This window comes from Nylanderia fulva, unplaced genomic scaffold (genome assembly GCF_048542155.1).
Source record: "Nylanderia fulva isolate GAGA-0341 unplaced genomic scaffold, ASM4854215v1 Scaffold11, whole genome shotgun sequence".
NCBI lineage: Eukaryota > Metazoa > Arthropoda > Insecta > Hymenoptera > Formicidae > Nylanderia > Nylanderia fulva.
This window is the reverse complement of record NW_028189302.1, coordinates 5,004,951-5,023,751: the sequence shown is the minus strand read 5'-3', so window position 1 is coordinate 5,023,751 and position 18,801 is coordinate 5,004,951. Positions and strand designations below refer to the sequence as shown.

At 42.7% G+C, this 18,801-nt stretch overlaps 1 protein-coding gene across 4 annotated transcripts in view; it reads left to right on the top strand.

The window, feature by feature from the left end:
• LOC114936890 (uncharacterized) overlaps window positions 1–18,801 on the top strand; it is a 30,223-nt gene that overhangs the window by 9,730 nt on the left and 1,692 nt on the right. Inside the window, exons 1-4 of one of the 4 annotated variants that reach the window (XM_029310233.2) lie at window positions 2,050–2,320; window positions 3,091–3,244; window positions 3,404–3,872; window positions 17,637–17,699. In XM_029310233.2, coding sequence (XP_029166066.2) covers window positions 3,701–3,872; window positions 17,637–17,699 — 235 coding nt within the window. In that variant the 5' untranslated portion in view covers window positions 2,050–2,320; window positions 3,091–3,244; window positions 3,404–3,700. Of the gene's footprint in view, window positions 1–2,045; window positions 2,321–2,340; window positions 2,606–3,090; window positions 3,245–3,403; window positions 3,873–17,636; window positions 17,700–18,801 lie in introns of those variants that run through there. The other 3 variants (XM_029310234.2, XM_029310237.2, XR_003820793.2) reach the window with 3 other exon arrangements.

Genomic DNA, 18,801 nt, shown 5'->3' with positions numbered 1-18,801 from the left:
GTAACCGTTCTTATCTCGCATACGCAACGCGAAACAACTTCGTAATTACTTCGCGATACAAACTTTGTCGAAAACCCGACGTCATCTACAGACAATATACGAGTTGTTCCAGAAGTTTCGTGTATTATAATCTTCCGAAAACATATATACATTTTTTTTCGCGACCTAATAGGAATAGAAAATATATTATTTACATTCTCGAGCAATTTAGCAGGACAAATAACGACTCGTCAAGAATTCGACCTTCGCTCGCTCGCTTACTTGTTTTTTTATTCATCGAAACACACAATTATCGTCACACAGTACACGAAATATCCGAGCATATACAATCCCAAGCAGATATAATCACGCGAAGGGAGAGTCGGATCAATGTCACCTTCCATTTAATATACATATTTTCATTTAGCTAATACATTTTCAAATTAAACGAGAATCTCGATATCGGGAATGTTTCGCACGTTCAAATTTTCATTCTACAATTCCGAGCGCGCATCTCGCCTTAAAAATCGCGTAAAAAAAAAAAAAAAAAAAAGCCTCCATATGCTGGGGCTGCGACGACGAGAGACCACGTCGATATGTCGTCACCGCCGTCGTGCATGCGGCACCGCACGTTGCAGAAAGAATCAATATCGCATAAAAGCAGCTTACCTGGAAGCGGACGGCGCACGTGCTCGCACCACGTCGATCGGCGAGGTTATGCCGGGCGGCGCACTGCCGGTTAACCGTGTGTGCGTGTGTGTGCAATGATCGCATGTATGCTGTGTGTGCGTGTGTGTGCAGCGCGCCTCTTCCTCCCTCGTTCCTTCTCCTTCTATCCTCTTCCTCTCTTCTCGCTCCCGTCGATCGATCTCGTCTCGATCGACGTCACTTGTTTCGGAGTTTCACTCGTACGTTGTATTACCGGGCCTCGTTGCTTCGTTAATTGCGACGCGAATGAGAGAGTGAGTGAGAGAGAGAGAGAGAGAGAATAAGGGAGCGCGTGACAGGACAGAAACTTCCCAAGGACTCGAGCCTCGCGCGAGAGCGCGCGACGTTACTCCGTCGCCGTCTCGGCAGCGACTTCCTATCGCCTTCCGATGCCCCCGTTCCCGCCCCCGCCGAGTCGTCCCCCCTCCTCCCTCCCCCCGCGCGAGCGATGCGCCTCTCACCGAGAGAGATTCGCGATCTTTCGATTTTCGCCCAAAAAAAGTCCTAACCTTCGAGATGTTCGTTTTCTTTTAAACGTAAATTTCACGTTTAACGCGATAAAATGCGAGGGATATCTTTTCTGCTCTTTTCGCAGAATCGCAGGCAAAAAGGAGCCTTGCGTGCCCAACATTTATTCTTGCTCCTATCTCTTTCTTTCTCGCGATTGGGACCAGTGCAAATGGCCGCGTTTTAACACGTCACCAAACACTTGCGATTTTTATTTTTACCCTAAAGAGACACGAATACGAATAAATTTACGTGTTTATTCGTACGTACAAAAGTATGTTACAAACCGAATATATATCCGGACCGCACACTCTTACGAACTCAAACAGCCGACTCCCCTCACGAGAAGGTGCAGTGGCCGGTTACGAAAAGTGCATAAAACCGGAAAACGGAAGGCAGAGAAGGATACAGAGAGAGAAAGAGAGAGAGAAGAGATAAGAACATAGAATTATACAGACACACAGAAAGCGGCAGAGAAAGAGAGAAAGGAAATACGAACCACGCGAAATTTGCAAAAAAAAAAAAAAGAAATAACGATCCTCGAGAAACGCGCAGATAACGCTACATCGCGATCGACGAGCCGGGAGATTCATTTCGGGTAGATGCAGTGCGAAAATAATACCTCTTCCCACGAACGGTCGACGATGAACTGGCCGAACGGCCGTTAGCACGAGCCCGCGAGAGCGATCCTCCGCCACCTCTACAGTCCGCGGTGGCGCGCGACGCTACTAACCGTTCTGCGCTACGTCGGCCGAAGTCCACGCCGGCCGGCCGGTCCCGGCCGAGCGCGGCCGAGTCGGGCCGAGCACGGCCGAGCGCGGCCGAGCCGGAGTCGCGCCGCGGAGCCGCCCGAATTCGGCCGGAAACCGCCGCGCCGCGCGCACGCAAGACGGAGGGAGAGAGAGAGAGAGAGAAGCGGCGAGGCGCGTCGGAGAGCTTTGTACTTTCCGCCCCGTCTCATCGGGAATTCCTGCCGGAATCGCACGCCGCCGCCATGGTCGATCCTTTATCCGCTCCTTTATACGTATATTGTATTATGTACATATGTACGTACACCGAGCGTACGGCGCGAAGTGCGCTGCGCATACGAGCAGCGCGAATGTAGCCGCGATAAGCGGGGACGCAGGTATGTATATATGTATGCGAATGTATGTGCGTGGCCACCGACCCGGTGCGACCGAAATTTTCTGCAATCCGCGTTAAAGATTGCCGCTGTCTTCTGGACAAAGCCGTGAATTCGGCTGGACGGAAGTGCGAATATGAGATAGAAGGGGAAGATTATCGGAGAAGGAGAAACAGAGATAGAATCGTTGCTGCATTCATTCCGTTCGTTGCAGATAATTAAAATTGATAAACCCTCACGCACGATTCGCTTCAGATAATTCCAATAAAAATCAAATTAAAGCATAAGGTTAGGTTAGGATATTTGTTATATAGATCGATATTTGTATGTTAAAAGAAGAAAAAATATTTTTCACGCATGTTAAAACATTTCCTCTCTTTCTCTTTCGAGAGAAAGAAATTAAGTCCATTTGATGCGTTCGTCGGCGAATCATCGACGCAGCCGGGTGTAATTTTAGACGAAAATTTCGCGAAAACGAGCACGATTCTCGCGAATTCCCTCTCTCCGGGGATTCCTCGTGAAACTTTCGGCGTGGCCTCGCACCGTATCTCGTGTAGGCGAATCGTGCTTTGCTTATGACAGGACGGGAGCACATTAACGCGCTTAAACGATTCCGCGAAAACGTCCCTGTGTCTTTTTCACACTCTCTTCTCGAGAATGCAATAATATCGAGCGTTTAATAGCTTATGCCCGCATCTCGGGATGTATATCGCGTGGCGGTAAAATATCTGGGACAATGCGTTCTTTATATGTCTCTCTCTCTCTTTTTCCAGTCGCCGAGACTCGCGGACGAATATGGAGTTGGTGCATGAGAAATTGCGTCGATGATAGTATCCTGTCACCGACCGTCATCATATCGGATCGCAACGCAGAGGAGTTAGGTTTCTCCGTATGGCATCGATTTGACGTACCTCCGTTATAATCCTCGTAAGTGCTCGCGAGAGATGTGAATGCACTCCATAGTAATAAATTTATTAAAAAATTTGACTAAATATAAAATAAAATCTTGGAGTATTCTATATGATGCTAGAAATATCCTCTCTTCAATCCAGGAGCGCTATTTATATCCGAGAATAATTTTTGCAGGAATTAGAAATGTGAACGGAGGAGCAGAGGAGAGACAAATATAGAGGATGTCCTAGATTCATCGCTCCTTCATGTTCTATTCACGATTGGTTCTGCGTGCGGCTCCCATATTAGGTGCAATAAATCAGCGCCTGCTTTCTTCGAGTGTGGTTTTTACGAGCCGCCTTACGTAACCGGTGCGTGGATCGCATCTCGATACTATCGATCCTTTCCAAGTGCAAGTCGTCGTACGTGATTGCAACCACGCGCCAGGCCGTTATTACGCGATCTTGTGCAACTGCGGAGCCAGACGTCGAGATGGACGTTCCAGCTAACGTTCGCAACGAGAGCAACGAGAGCGGCGAACACGTTTTCGCAATCGATATCGTCCCCGGGATGAAAGGACGAGGACAACGTAAAAGGATCCTTCTCTCATCAGGGAAACGAGTCGCCGAGGAAGAGAGCCGACTGCGAAAGCGGAGAAAGAGAGGTAGAGAGACAAAGTCAAATGCAAATGCGACTAATAATATGCGAGAAACGTTATAAAGGCACTCGACGTCAAAGGGTACGGGGGCGGGTACTTTAAGCGGCTGCATTTAGAGTCAAGAACGTCGGTCCTCTTCCCCTTCTTTTTCTCCGTCTCGCTCCGCGGAGTCGCGTCGAATCCCGTCCGTTAACAAGACGGCCGATAAACTCTTGACGATTTTAGTTATGCATCCTGGCGAGTGCCCGGGCACAAAGAAGATTCTCTCGATTCCGGTCGCTACTGAGGCCTCCACTCGGCCCTAACAAGATATCCGACCTCCTCTTCGTTTATTTGCACGCGGAGAATTACCGGAGCGATCGAAAAAAAGTTCACCCGCGGTCTTCGAAAAACCGCATAAGCTTGCGAAACTTGTCTAATTATCCGTCAAATCGAATTGACGGATAATTAGACAATTTTGGAATCTGTGTTTCGTTGTGCAACAAACGCTGTGTATATATATATATGTAAGCTTTCTTATTTTTTTCTTTTGGATATATTTACTGCACGGATCACACGACTATCTTACGTCGGAAGTTATCACAAAAGCGTTTTACGTGCTTCCGTGAAGCGGGTCGACATCTTCGAAGGCAGTTAAAAGGCACGTCAATGACTTATGAAAGATAGCAACGAAACACATGGCAGCTGTGACAATGCACTTGTCTTTCTTCAGTTTGCTCTTGTAGACGCTTATAGAAGTTCCTTTATAACGAAGATTGAATTTTTTCTTAACAGAAAAATACTTTAAAAAATAAATTTTTAATAACGATTGACGGGTAGCAAATCGGCTCGGAAAAAATAAAGGCAAGCTTTAATTTCGTTACAATTGATAAACAATTGATTTTGAAAAATTAAAATATATATGTATAAAAAAGGGTATAGTTTTATACTTATAATGCGTAATATATTTTTGGGGAGAAAAATGACAGTTTCACACAACCGAATGAGAAAAGTAACGAAAAGGTCACGGGGAAATTTCCCAACACCCGATAAATGCTCCAGGGAAATCAAAAGTCTGCGGATGCGATCGATACGAAAATTCGACCAATAAAAACCGTACGACGGACCTTTACGAATTTCGTTCGTATATATATACATATATCGGATATCGCGGCGCGTACGATGCATTTTCGTTTCGTGATCGAAGCCGTATTCCGAATCGCGGAAGATTGATAGTATTTAATGGACTCAAACAGCTGCAACGGCGCGAAATTAAATTATCCGGTCGTATTGCTCGTTAACAGGAATTTAATGGCGATTCATCGAATATGTATATACAGAATTACTCGTTGCGCAACGACATGAAATTGGAAGAGACGAGGGAGAAAAGAAACACACACATTTATATATATAAAGAGAGAGAGAGAGAGAGAGAGGGAATAACAATTTTATTCGAGAGTTAACTGGATGGATCTTGCAATTTAAGGGACTAGGTAGCATCGTTTAATGAACTGCAGATGCAGGAGATGTCAAGTGAAGAGGGCGAAAGAACTCTATATACGTGGACAGTTGACACAATAAAAAGAAAGGAACGTGAAAAGGGAGGGAGATAGGAAAAAGTAAAGATAGAAGACGAGGGACAGGCTGAGCGAGGAGATATCGCGGCTATGAGAGTAGAGAGATGAGATAAGACAAGAGAGTGGTTGTATACCAAAGAGATGTGTGACAGTAAGTAGAAAAAGAGAGAAAGGAACAGAATAGGGGCGATAAACGAGAAATGGAGACGGAGATTAGATTCTTCACCCGAATAGACTAAACGAATACTTCACCTACTATCACTTTTGCCGTCGAGATTTGCTTACTATCGCACAGCCGCGTTCATGTTCTCGATGTCCAGCGCGATTATTATCACCCTGACATCAACCATGATATACAAAATGCTCGCAAACGTCGCGGTACATTTGCAACGTAATTTTTCCACTAATATTAAAAGCATCATACATCTTCTATGTATGTATCTCTTCTATCTCTTGTTATTGAAGAATGTAAATTGTCAATAAAAGAAATGAATAGAAAGGAAAGAGGAAATTAAGATGCAGTTCCGTCATCTGCTGAAATGAAACAATAATTTGATACGACAAGAGATATCGCGCGCGACGATGAATCCATGAAACCACTTTATATATACCTATTATATTAAGCTCCGATATCAGAAATGACAGAGCACAAATCTATCGGTTTCTATTCTGCACGAACGATTGAGCAATTGCATCCCGAGGGATGCACTGTTCCGCAGCGTATACGTGCTCTATCTGCGTTCTCGTAGACTTCGCGGTCGCAGATATAGGAAGCAAAGTGAAATCAAGTGTCGCGAAGCTATGTAGTACTAATATTAGTACCAAGTTCTTATCAGCGAGTAACGAGAGATGGAAGCGACCGGTTCTCTCTAACAAGCCCGTTGAAAATGCCGGAGATGTTACTCCCTGTGTCCGATCTATCTCTAGCTCTCTCTCTCGGTTATAAACGCGCTATTTATACATCCGTATACAAGTGTGCCGGCACACACCGTATGCCTGAAATTTTAATGCCGGGGAACACATTCGTCGGCTCGTATAACGCCGAGCTATATCCGACCTAGAACTATATCGCGCGTATCGCGACCGAGGGCAGGAGAAGGAAGGGTATTGCACGATGGGAGGCGGTGGAATAATCGTGGGGTGTCCAAACAGTAACAATAATAAAATATCAGGTTGTAATGAGAGAATTCTTTCATCTTTTTTTTTTGTTTCAACAGTAGAGAGAATTTTGTCATAGAATTCACCCTGAAAATTATGATAATCGTAAGACAATATTGAAAGAATTTTGCAAGTATCTCTGAAATATTTGTCACAATAAAAAATATTAATATCCACCAATAAAATATATGTTCCCTTAATTTTATTGTGTACATATTAATATTAATCAGAGAAATTGATAAAATTCTTCCAATGCCATATCGTCCCACGATTAGTAAAAATAGGACTCAACGCGAATAAAGAAATATTTTCAGGCGCGAATCAAGTTATTCGAGATTATTTCGCTCTCGCATAATGCATGATGGTATTAATCGTTTACGACGAAGAGAAGAGGTGGAAAGAGCATCCAGATGCGTAGGATTCGTTTCGAGCGAAATTCTTTTTCCAGGGCCGACGTGGAAATTAATTCGCAGACCTCGTGTGTATAGCCTCGCGCGGCTGAACCGGCACCGGTCGCCGTGGTATGCCGCATACGATCGATAATCGACACACTATCGGGCTGCCGACCCAAATGGAAATTTTATATCGGGCTGGCTTGGCGACCGATCAAACGACAAATCGTATCCACTCGGTCGCGACCGGCGATATTAAAGATTACAAATTACTAACGTCGAAGTAACTCTAGTATATTTCACATTCTCCCTCTGTATTAAACTATAAACTTTCATTTATTGACGTCATCAATGAGAACAAACCGTTCGAGCGAAGGAGCGACAAGCTGGAGACGCGCAAATTCAAGAACAATATCTGCTTCGAAACTTCTCCGCGAACTATTCGCGGGATTTCGAAATACTCGTTCCTGATGAACGATTCTCGAATTCGATTCGATATCAAACATACATACATATATACATACACTCGATTGATTCGAGAGAGAATCGCCTTATATATATATATATATATATATTGATTAAGCCGCACAGGCGGCGAAGTGTAAACCTCGCATCGGCTGATTATTCACACTCGGCATTAACCAGGTGTACCGAATGCTAATGCGCGCCGAAGCAAGGTACTCGAGCATCTGCTTAAGCAGCCCTTCGCGATCGCTTCTCTCTCTCTCGGGGCCCCAATCTTTTCCCGATCGCAAATCTCAACGACTCAATTCGCAGTCGCGCGTAAGCGCCTTTCGATCTCTCGCTTCTGCTTACTCGCCCCGGGTTATCGGGAATAAACGTGTGTGATTCATTCGACAGTCTCTCGGTGTCCGTTCGGTTGCTTCGCGCGAATCGAAAATGAATTCGAGTCTTGTATTGGTTTTATTCGCGATTCCGATTAAAAGAAATATTACGGAATATGGAAAAATTTGCGATACAATCGAATTATATTTCATATATACGCGAACCAGCCTTCAAATTTAATTAAAACTCTAGACTGTTCAACTCGTATTGAACTTATTTTTACATAAATAGAGGAGCGGAATATATATACGAATTATTCTAATATAAAACTTTGATAGCTTTATAGCATTCGAAATTTCCTCCCCAACGATAAATTTTGTATTGAAATATATGAAAGACGTTTCCTTGGGATTCTCATGCATGAGACAAGTAAAACCACTTTCGGGCTAACGTTAGCTTTTCGCTTCTTCTTGTTTTCCGCTTTATTATTTTTTTTCATCGTTATAAAACGTACGCTTTCTCCAGTAATATATTGACGCTCTTCCAGTCGGACTTGTCTTTTGCATTTCGCGACGCGTATATATATACGGGCATAACGTAAACGAAACGACTGTTCGTCCATCTCGCCCTGTGCGTTTTCATTCTCCCTCAGGAGGGCTGTAGCAACTATTCGCATCGGCCATATCAGCCGGGTGCCAATAACGTACCGGGCAGATGGGAGATGTGGTGAGGACCGGGTGGTTGTTGGACCGTCGAACTCGGGATGGGGGCGATCGGAGGGATGAAGAAGGGGAGGCTTTACCATCCGCAGACTCGTATTCATCGATCACCGCGCCCGGCTAATTATAGCGTTTCGCCAAACTCGCGTTCCTCGGAAGGGCGATGATCGCGATTAACGCCCTCGGAAGAAAATTATATATATACGTACTTGCGCGAAACACTGCAAATTTTTCCCCAAAAGGTTGGAGAACTCTTCCATTTCATTCCTCTCGCGATATCGCGCGGGTGTGTGCGTTGACAGAGATCAGCTGATTAAAAAAAATATATATATATATGTATATAAGATTTATTTGCATATTTAATATAAAAATGAAAATTAAAAAAATTAGGAAAGAACAAGAATTAAAAAAGAAAAAAAATTAATTTATGCCCATGCTTGCTCGTACTCTTTGTTATAAAGTTTGCTCTTCCTTGTCTTACAATTAATATTTCGAAGAATTAACTCGCGGGATGCAACGAGATCGCGAAAGACGAGAGGGTGAGGAGAAACGCCCGCGTTTAAAGCGGTATATACCATTGACTGGCGTCGTTTTCGTAGTTAGTCAGTGACGGAATTCAAAGTCAAGTACGTTTGTTCGCTTAATTTGTCGTGCAGCTGAGCGTAATGACCGCGCTTTTGCCTTTGAACGTCCATGCGGTGTGTGAAACGTTACCGTCGTCGCGTCGGAAACGCACATTTCCACTTGTACACATTATCAACATGCGTACAGCGACAGGAAAAAAGAGTGCATGCATGTATGTACGCCACGTGTACGTCTTCGTACGCAGAAACATATCTTTCCGATGACGTTGCGTTTGGCGTCGCATTTTCATAACAATATTTCCGAAGCAGATCTAATAATAAATTAAAGCGCGCGCGATGCGTCACTTAAGTGAAAAAAATGATTAAAAAATTATATAGATGTAGAAGTAATGAATAATAATTCGTCCTATTATTAATTATTTCTATATCTATATATAATTTTTTTAATATTCTCTTCCTTTAATGAATATATTATTTTTCTTTTAAACATATATGATTTCGATGATTCGTGAATTAACTAGTACATTTATAATATTTCACTAAAAAATTAAAAAATTATATAGATGTAGAAGTAATGAATAATAATTCGTCCTATTATTAATTATTTCTATATCTATATATAAGTTTTTTAATATTCTCTTCCTTGAATGAATATATTATTTTTCTTTTAAACATATATGATTTCGATGATTCGTGAATTAACTAGTACATTTATAATATTTCGCTTTACGCTAATTATACACGACGTGCTTTAACCGCGCGCGAATTCGCGTGAATTGAGAAGAAAACTGGGCATTACTTGGCGAATTCGTTGCAACAATGGCAAAGCCCGCGAGAACTCCCACATGTTAATTTCGCTGACGCGTCTCAAGTCCTTGAAAGTCTATAATTACGCGCCGTTGGAAATGAAAGAAATTCTCGGCAGACCAGCGTCCATTGTTGTTGCATTGTCAGGCCAATTCTTTGTCCGAGAGACGAAGCCTCTCGACGTACGCGTCGCAATTTTTCGGTTAAATGCAATTTACATTGCGTCAAGTCAGAAATGCCAATGACGTAGCAAAATGCATTTAGCGTTTAGAGAAAGAAAAATCGATCGATATTAAAATATTAATGGCACCCCTAGCGAAGAGACGTACATTCCTTTTTTCTCCCGTAACGGAATGCGAAATGCTGTAACGCAAGTGCATCTTCTCCGAGGCGAGGTAAAATATTTAAAGAGGACGGAAGAGCTGTCTAAAAAAACGGAGGAAAAAAGAGACGCAACCTCGATGTTTTCGCAAAGGTTGCTAAAGGGTTTCTAGCAATTCTACGAAGGAAAAGAGAGAAGAAAGTCTATATAGAGTCTCGCATATAAGTGCGAGATTGGGATTCGGTCTAGCTTCTCGCCCTTCGGGAGATTCCCCGCTGAGAAGAGGACTGACCAAACTTCCCCGGCGACGATTTTTATTGCTCTTCGGCGGAGAATCCGTCATTCTCCTCTGCGTGAATTTTCTGCGTCCAGGGGATGCCACCCACGATTCACAATGTTAATCGAACGCCTTCTTTCCTCCTCGTTGCGCCTTCGCTTTTCGCTTCAGCTTACATATCGATCTGTTTTCGATTTTTATTCCGAAAGAAGGAACTGCGTGTACGGACCTTTAATTCCTATAAATTCTATTTTGGTATTTGAAATCAGTAAAAAAATATAAGCATTTGCTCTCCTTATGAATAAACACTGCAATTTTATTTAATATAAAAATATTAGAATAAAATAATAAAAGAATGGAATTTAAAAGATTAGGAAAGAATAATAATAAGAAACAAAAAGAATTGTAATCATGCCTCTTTCTAAACAAATCCTGCGGACGCCCATGGTCGAGTGGGTTGTTTAACGTTTCATGATGCGTCCATAGAGGCATCTGTAAACGATAAAAGCTGTATATATACATTCTGTGTTTAACGCTGCGCGATGACGGAGATTCCGAATTCCCCTCTGTTAGATTTTTAATTTAATCCTCTTCATCGCGGCCCCGGTGTTTTGAAAAAAATTCGCACCCTCGATAGCTTCCGTCTGTCAGACTAAATTTTTTATTCTCGCGAAACCGATTTTCGCCTCTTTTTGTCTCATTAGCACCATTTCTCTTCTTGTTTTTTCTTTCTCTCTTTCTCTTTCTCTTTTTTTTTTTTTTCTTAACGTCTCGAGTGCATATTGCAATAGCGACACGAAATGATGCTCGTTCTTTGGAACGACCCTGACGGAGTCCTCGAGTAGCCACGCAAACGGACACGATGACTCGTTATGCGGTAGCGGATGCACGAATCTGATTATTTTATTGATTAATGAAGATATTAAAGCGACTATATCGATCGACAACTCCGCGCTCTTAACTTAATTAATTTAAGTATAACATTATATTAAGAGGTATCTCCCGGAAATTAAAAAATATTCTCTACGGTAACATCTCACATATGAACAAATAAAAAAGAAAGAGCGTCTTCTCCTGATTAAGAGATAATGAAAGCAGTTTTTCTAAAAAAAATGGCAGAAAAATAAAGTAGACATTACGTATATACGCGATCGCGAAGCCGGAAGTGCAAACGGAGCCGCGTATCCGCGCGAAATCGACGGCGGCCCTTCCTGCGGTGTACAATTAATCCTTTTAGCGAAGCGTGACTCGCAGAGATAGAGAAAGAGGAATCGTTCGGCTGTGTCTCGCCTTAAGTATCTCGGCGCGGCCGAGGGTCGTGTTCGATTTATTCGATTAAGCGCCGACCGACAATAAAGATCGGGCGACAAGAAGCGTAGCGTAAAGCCCGCACGGTCGGCCGTGATATCCGGTCGCTCGGGGAACCACCCGGTTCGACCGGTGCGCATATACATATATATATATATATATATACATATATATATATATATATATATATATATACACGCGCGATTTCGCTTACCAGATAACCGCGTTACCGTACTTTTTACGGATGTCACCGGGCGCTTTTTTATGAAACGCGCGCTTACTACTCGACGATCCTCTCCGAGGCACGATATAAATGCAACGACGTGTCGTAAAACGCGCGAATCGGAACGTCGTACTAATAATTAGCCTCCTTTTATACTCGAAGTTGTTATGGAAACCTCGGCCCCGCGATGTTCAAACTCTTATTATAGGACCTCCAGCTCTATCTCGTATTTAGAAATTTTGTTTTGAATATTATACATAGTTTACAAAAAGTGAATATGAGAAATCAAACTGATCGAGAGAAGTTCAAACATTATTAATAAATATATTCAAATAAATAAAAAATGCATAATTAAACTGTTACAGTAATATATATGCGTATGGGATATAATTATATCTAATTATGTAAGAAAGCTAAGAAATATATTTAAAAATTATTGATTAATTTACAAAAAATGATGATATATTTTTTTACTGTATAATATATATTTGTCAGGTTTATTAAGCAGCGAGAATGGATTATCGAGCCAGACTCGCGTGAAAAATATATTTGCGAGGTTTCTGCTCGTCACAGCCTCCGAATGTATAGTCTTAAGAGCTAGTTCTTCCATCAGGCAGAGCTGATAGGTAGAATGCAGGTATGCATGCATGCACATATATACAAACCGCGCTGCAGAAACGCGTCGCGATAAAGAGAAACGTGCGCGGCGAATCGATACCGCTGTGACACGCGTTGCGGTAGATTTCCAAAAGGACACACAAGCGGAGATAAAGCAGAGTGGAAATACCGAGGAGCCCCGTATGTGTATATGTATGTATAGATGTATGCGCGTGCAGGTATATCGGCGAGGCTTTTAGTGTGTAGACGTCTTCCGACGTTTCCATTCTTCAATTGCATTTCCGATAACGCCGAAGGACAGTTAACCATAAGTTGCAGCGCGTTTCAAGCTGCGCGCATATATATCAGTTTTCACGACAGACAAAGGAAGATTCGAATACCTCTCCGCTACAAAGAGAGGCCGCTACGCGACCTTCTTTAGGACACGCGCGTAATAATCTCTATACGTTGTTTCGGTCGAAGTGTTGCAAATTTCGATTTATTATAAGACGAGAAAAACGAAAATTAATGATTTGTCAAATCAAAGGAAATATAATCATGAGAATTTTTTTTTAAATACATCGATCGCTAAACGAAATAAAATACAAATTTATTTTGCCATTACAAAGTAAGGCAGATCTCGTATATATTCGAGCAATATATATATATATATAAAAGAGAGCGAGAGAGAGGATGAGATTTGCACTTCCGTGCCCATTATCCGTCCATTTTCGGCTGTATGGAAAATTAGGGAGGTGCATGCACCGACCGACTGAAACGGTGTGTCGTTTCCCCACCCACCGGAAATGCACTTCGGCATCGATCGCGCGCGCGCGCGCGTTCACGGGCGACTCGGCGGAGAGAAGTTCTCGATCCTCGTCGCATGACGATTATATATATATATATATATATATATATATATATATGTGTGCACGGGGGAGGAGAGTGAGCAATCGGAAATATCGGTCCTCTCGATTGCAAGCGAACGGACGATGGTCATTCCGCGGAATCCGAGTGATTCGCGCGAGCGCGGTGCATTATTCGCATCGATCTTAAATGTCATGATAGGCGGTGTCCTCGCTGAGGCTCGTGACAGGAGGAAAGGCTAGGGAAAAGGGCATTCGTGTATTGTTCCTTGAAACACATCTCGCCTCCCTTTTTTCCCCGAAAAATCGAGAAAATACGCGATTTATTTATTAAGTATCAAAAATATATAAATATTTAAAATTAGTGCTTAAAGAGGAATTTTATAAATCTAGAAATGTCAGTGAAAAAAAGTCAGGAAATTTGAATATTTATCTGGATTTGTTCACATTATTCTACATTTGTCTCAATATGTTGAAACTTTTTATCAACTCTTTCTTGACTCCCAGCACGCTAATTTTCTGTGTTGTTCAAAATCGATTCATCTACAGTGTGTTCGTTCATTTATATTTTCATCGTTGTGTTATTTCAATGTATTTGATAAAGACAGAACTAAAAAATTTGATATACCTATATAATATAAATAAAAAAAGGTGATTATTTAAATAGTTTATAGTGATATTATATTTGTTTCGATTATCGTACATAATGCAGATTGTATCTCAAGGATTTCAAGATTCAACGTTTAATTGATTCATCATATAGATATATGCAAATGATACATTTGGAAAAAATAATACTAAAAAGTCAGGGAATTTTCTTCATTGAATCTGCTGGACACCCCGAATCATTCTTCGATGTTTGATGCAATTTCAAACAGACATCGCGATTGTAGGAAAGACATTTGCGCAGTAATAATAATAATAATAACAACCAGGAAGCTGGAAATTAAATGACAAAGAGGCGGGGAAAGATCTGTAGAGCAAAAACGCAAAGTCCGATGATCGGAAAACAATGAAAGACTGGGGAAAAAGGTGGCGACCTTAGAGGGAGATTGATCGTGGGAAGGTAAAAAAAAAAAAAAAAAAAAAAAAAAAATTAGCGCCGTCGCCGAAAACGCAACGCGCCAGAGAGAGGTCGTCGACGACGTCGACGTCGGGCGTGGCGGATAACTGACCTCGCCTCGTCTGGCCCGGCCGCCCCTGACACTTCGTCGACGCGGTCGTCGGTTCCCTCTACCAATCATCTCTCTCTCTCTCTCTCTTTGGACCCTGCGCTCCTCTATCCGGCCAGGAACGGCGCGATCGCATGCGCGGCCCGATTGCTCATTTACCAGAGAGATATACACGCCTTTCGTCTTTATTTATTATTTCCCCGGTCTCTGCAGCTTCGCGTTTGCCGATTCCAAGCGCGGAAATCTAAACGCCGCGAGCGGTGTTTAGCTTTTCGAATAAAGAGAAAGATGTGTCAATAATTGACGGCTCGAAAGGAGTTTGTCGAATATTGCGAGCAAAAGTTTTATTTTCATTCGAAACGAATTGCAAATATTAATAACGGAGTGTCTTTGGATTCTACTTTCCGAAAGATTTATTTTTTCCGGCTTTCTTATTTATTATCAAACATATATATATATATATATATTTGATGACGGCCTTGATAATCCGCAAAACGAGATCGTGTAATCGTTGTCTGCCTCCAATTGTAATTGATATTGTGAGCACGTCGCGGATTTAATTTCCATATTCAACTAATCCTCTCTCTCCCTCAATGGCCTGTTGATCGATTTCCACGGTTGTTATTGATAAACCGATTAAATTTGATTTTTATATCGCAGTATTCCGCGTATATATGCATATATATATATATATATATATATATATATATATATACATCTCCATTTGATTACTCACCCGAATTAAATTACCCGTTTTCCGCAAAGTTCTTGGCACGCGATACGTCTTCTCGCGAATTATCCTCCCTTATTAAAGCGTCGCGCTATAATTCGACCAGCAAGAAACCGCGAGCAAGCTCGTCGTCGTCCGACCAATTCATCCTCGTGAAATTCGTCCGAGACTAGTATTGGTCCACGAGCAATCTGGTTACAACGCCGTCGCGAAATAAAAGCGAAATAAAAAAAAATGTCGAGAGAGAGAGAGAGTGCGACGAGAGGGATCATCGATTGTATTCCCGTCGAAAAAAAAATAAAAAAAAAAAATAAAAAATAAAAAAGCAATTCTCTCTCCTAATACAGAGTCGCCGGCTCCGAAATCATTTTGACGAATATTCATTTTTCCTCGGCACCCTCTGGCGCTCCGACCCTGCCGGATCCGCAGAGAGAGAGAGAAAAAGAGAGCTACCCCTTTTTCCCCTCCAAACTCACCCCCTTCCTCGGTGTCGCGCTGCACTTTTTTCCCCCACTTTGCGCCCGTCTGAATCCGCGCGCAGCCCCTTCATTGTGCGCTCTCGAAGGTTCGCGCGAGATCGTCCCCTCCGGCGCCCTTTTCCTCCCCACTACGACGGCCCTTTTGCCCTCCGATATGGTTCTCCTCGTCTGGCGGCGCGCGATCTCTCGCGCACTGGCCAACCGATCGGCACACAGACGGCTGGCGGTCTGGTCTGGTCTGGTTGCCCGGCAACGCGCGGCGCTGCCTGCCTCGACACCGGCATCGATGCGGGAAGAGGGTGCATCCAGCCAGCGGCGATCTCGAGAGCCCGCGAAACCTCGAGCGACGCAGAGAAATCATCACCCTGCTCGCGCGAGACTAGACGCGGCTTAACCTTCGGCGGCGCGACGCATTCTATCATTTATCCATTAAGCTCGCGGCCATGTTTAATTACATGCGACATTCCTGGTAAAAAGCTCTTGCCGGAACACTTTTTGTTTGGTTTTGTCAAATTGTCATTATCGTGTACTTGTTTTCGCTCGCCGAGACACGTCAGACACCGCGAACATATGGGACTTTGCTTATCGAGCGTCCCGGATACTTGGCGATAAATGTGAAGGAGAGTATATTTTAGAACCCCGGGTCTATATTTAACGGAGTCGGATTTTGCCCGTTAATTAGTCGTCACGGAACTATCTTCGGTATATAAGACTGTTATCTTTAACTCTGTCCCATATAGCTTTAATTAGAGTACCGTTTTAAGATTGTGTGTTCAACGAGCTATCCACGTGGCAATATACGTATATATTTGCGAGAAACACGTTATCTAAAGGCCGTTTCTCCGTTAACTTTAACAAGGGAGCGAGGCTTTTATTAACGTTTGCGATAAAAATATATCGAATGTATATATATATATATATATATATATATATATATATATTCGAGTAAAGGGAAGATGGTTGAAAAACGTCGAAGAATATAATATTGGCGAACCAAAGGTGTCTAGTTTGCGACACATATCCAACTCGTGTACATTCGACAGTACTTATTTTTGTATCGATGATTAATCAGCTGACGAGAAGAGAGTGTCACTTCTCGAGACACGTCAACGTTTTCGCATGAGTCACTCGCAGCCGGCTTTGACTCACGGACGCCGATTATCAGGCGGCGATTCAATTAGCGGGGTCGCTCGTAATTGCTTAACCCGGTCAATTAGCCGAACTGGTACCACGGAGGAGGTTGAAGTACGCGTTTATTAGCGGTGGGAATGTACGATGGCTGATATTTCTTATCCGGGAAACCTCCTGGTCAAATCCCCGTTTCTGCAAAATTACTTCCAGTGTCGGTCAAAGACGCCGAGAGGAGAGGAAAGGGAGGATCGCTACAAATCTTGTTAATTTTCTCTCTCTCTCTCTCTCTGGAACGCGGTGAATCGCATATGGTAGAGATTACAAACTCGTGTCGAGACTCGCGAAAAATAATTGCTTGCATTAGCGACAACGAAGGAGAACCATGTTTCCCCCTTTCCTTTCACCCCTCCACGTTGGTTACTGCAGAAAGGGCAGAAGAAGGGAGGCGCATCCCCCGCTTGCAGCGCGAATGAGGTTGTTTGATATCGCGCATGGTTGCGCAAAAGTCGAAAAATGACTCGTTTGATGTAACTGATAATTTTACCGCGCGACACTCAATTTTGCAATAATATTAAAATATATGGTATATATATATATTATTAAGAATTTATTTTGCGAGATTTTAAGTAGACGTCCGTCAACAATGACTTTTTCCTCTTTCAGGTGCATCCACGTTCGTGAACTCGTGCCGTGGTGGATGGGGAAGAAAGGGACCCAGCAAACACAGTATATAAATGTTATATACTTAAGCATGTTACATGTAACGTATATGTTAGTTGTAATTTCCCACTTATAGATGTAACATTTTTAATATTACATATATTACATGTAGTTATATTGTAGTTATATTGTCAGTATATCCCAAGATAGCACTGACTTATCAATACATCAATGTGCTATTTGGTATATAATTATAATATAACTACAATGTAATATATGTTATATTAAAATGTTACATCTATGAGTGAGAAATTACAACTAACATATACGTTACATGTAACATGCTTGAGTATATAACATTTATATACTGTGTTTGCTGGGATACTTTCTTCTTTCTTCTCGAAGAAGCGGGCAGGTAGACGACACCCCGTCATTCCACGTGCCAGGGAGGATGTGGCTTTTGTCCGCTTTGGCGCATAGAATCGAAGGATGGCGTAGGCGAAAAGTTTTCTCTTTTCTCCCTTTTTTTTTGTTTTGTTAACAAACGTTTGTGCGTCCTGAAAGGGCGCACAATGCTGCGTGCCGAGTAAAGTTGCAGTTCTCTAAAACGGTCGGACAATGTCCCGGAAAATGTCCTCTAGGCAACTGCTTACCTACCTGCCTACCCTTTCGCTTTTCCAGTTTTTCTTCATTTTCCGTCTCTCTCTCTCATTTTTGCTAAACGTCACGCGACACGTGCGTTCGTACCGTGAAAAGCCGTGAATGGTACCGCGATAATGTTGACGCAGATATGTACGGGTGTCGTCATACGTATATATATATAATATACAGACGTGCCGTCAATGTCCGCAAGTAGGGTCTTTATTGATAGACAACAACGACGAGGACGACGACGCACGCACACCCTCGCACACGTATGTCGGAGTGGGCGTCGATAGCCGTCGTCGTCACAATCGCGGGGACGAGACATATGACGCACGCGTGGACATTCGGCCTGGGACAGGGTTCGGGAATATTCGTCGACGTGAGTAATCGCACCTTAATATGCACGCGGGAGTCTGCGATTAGCCCAATGTGTCGAAATGGGGACGTGATATGATATTCTGATTGAAGGTACCAAAGACGATATATGTATATACATATATAAAATTGTTTCGAGTTACAAAAA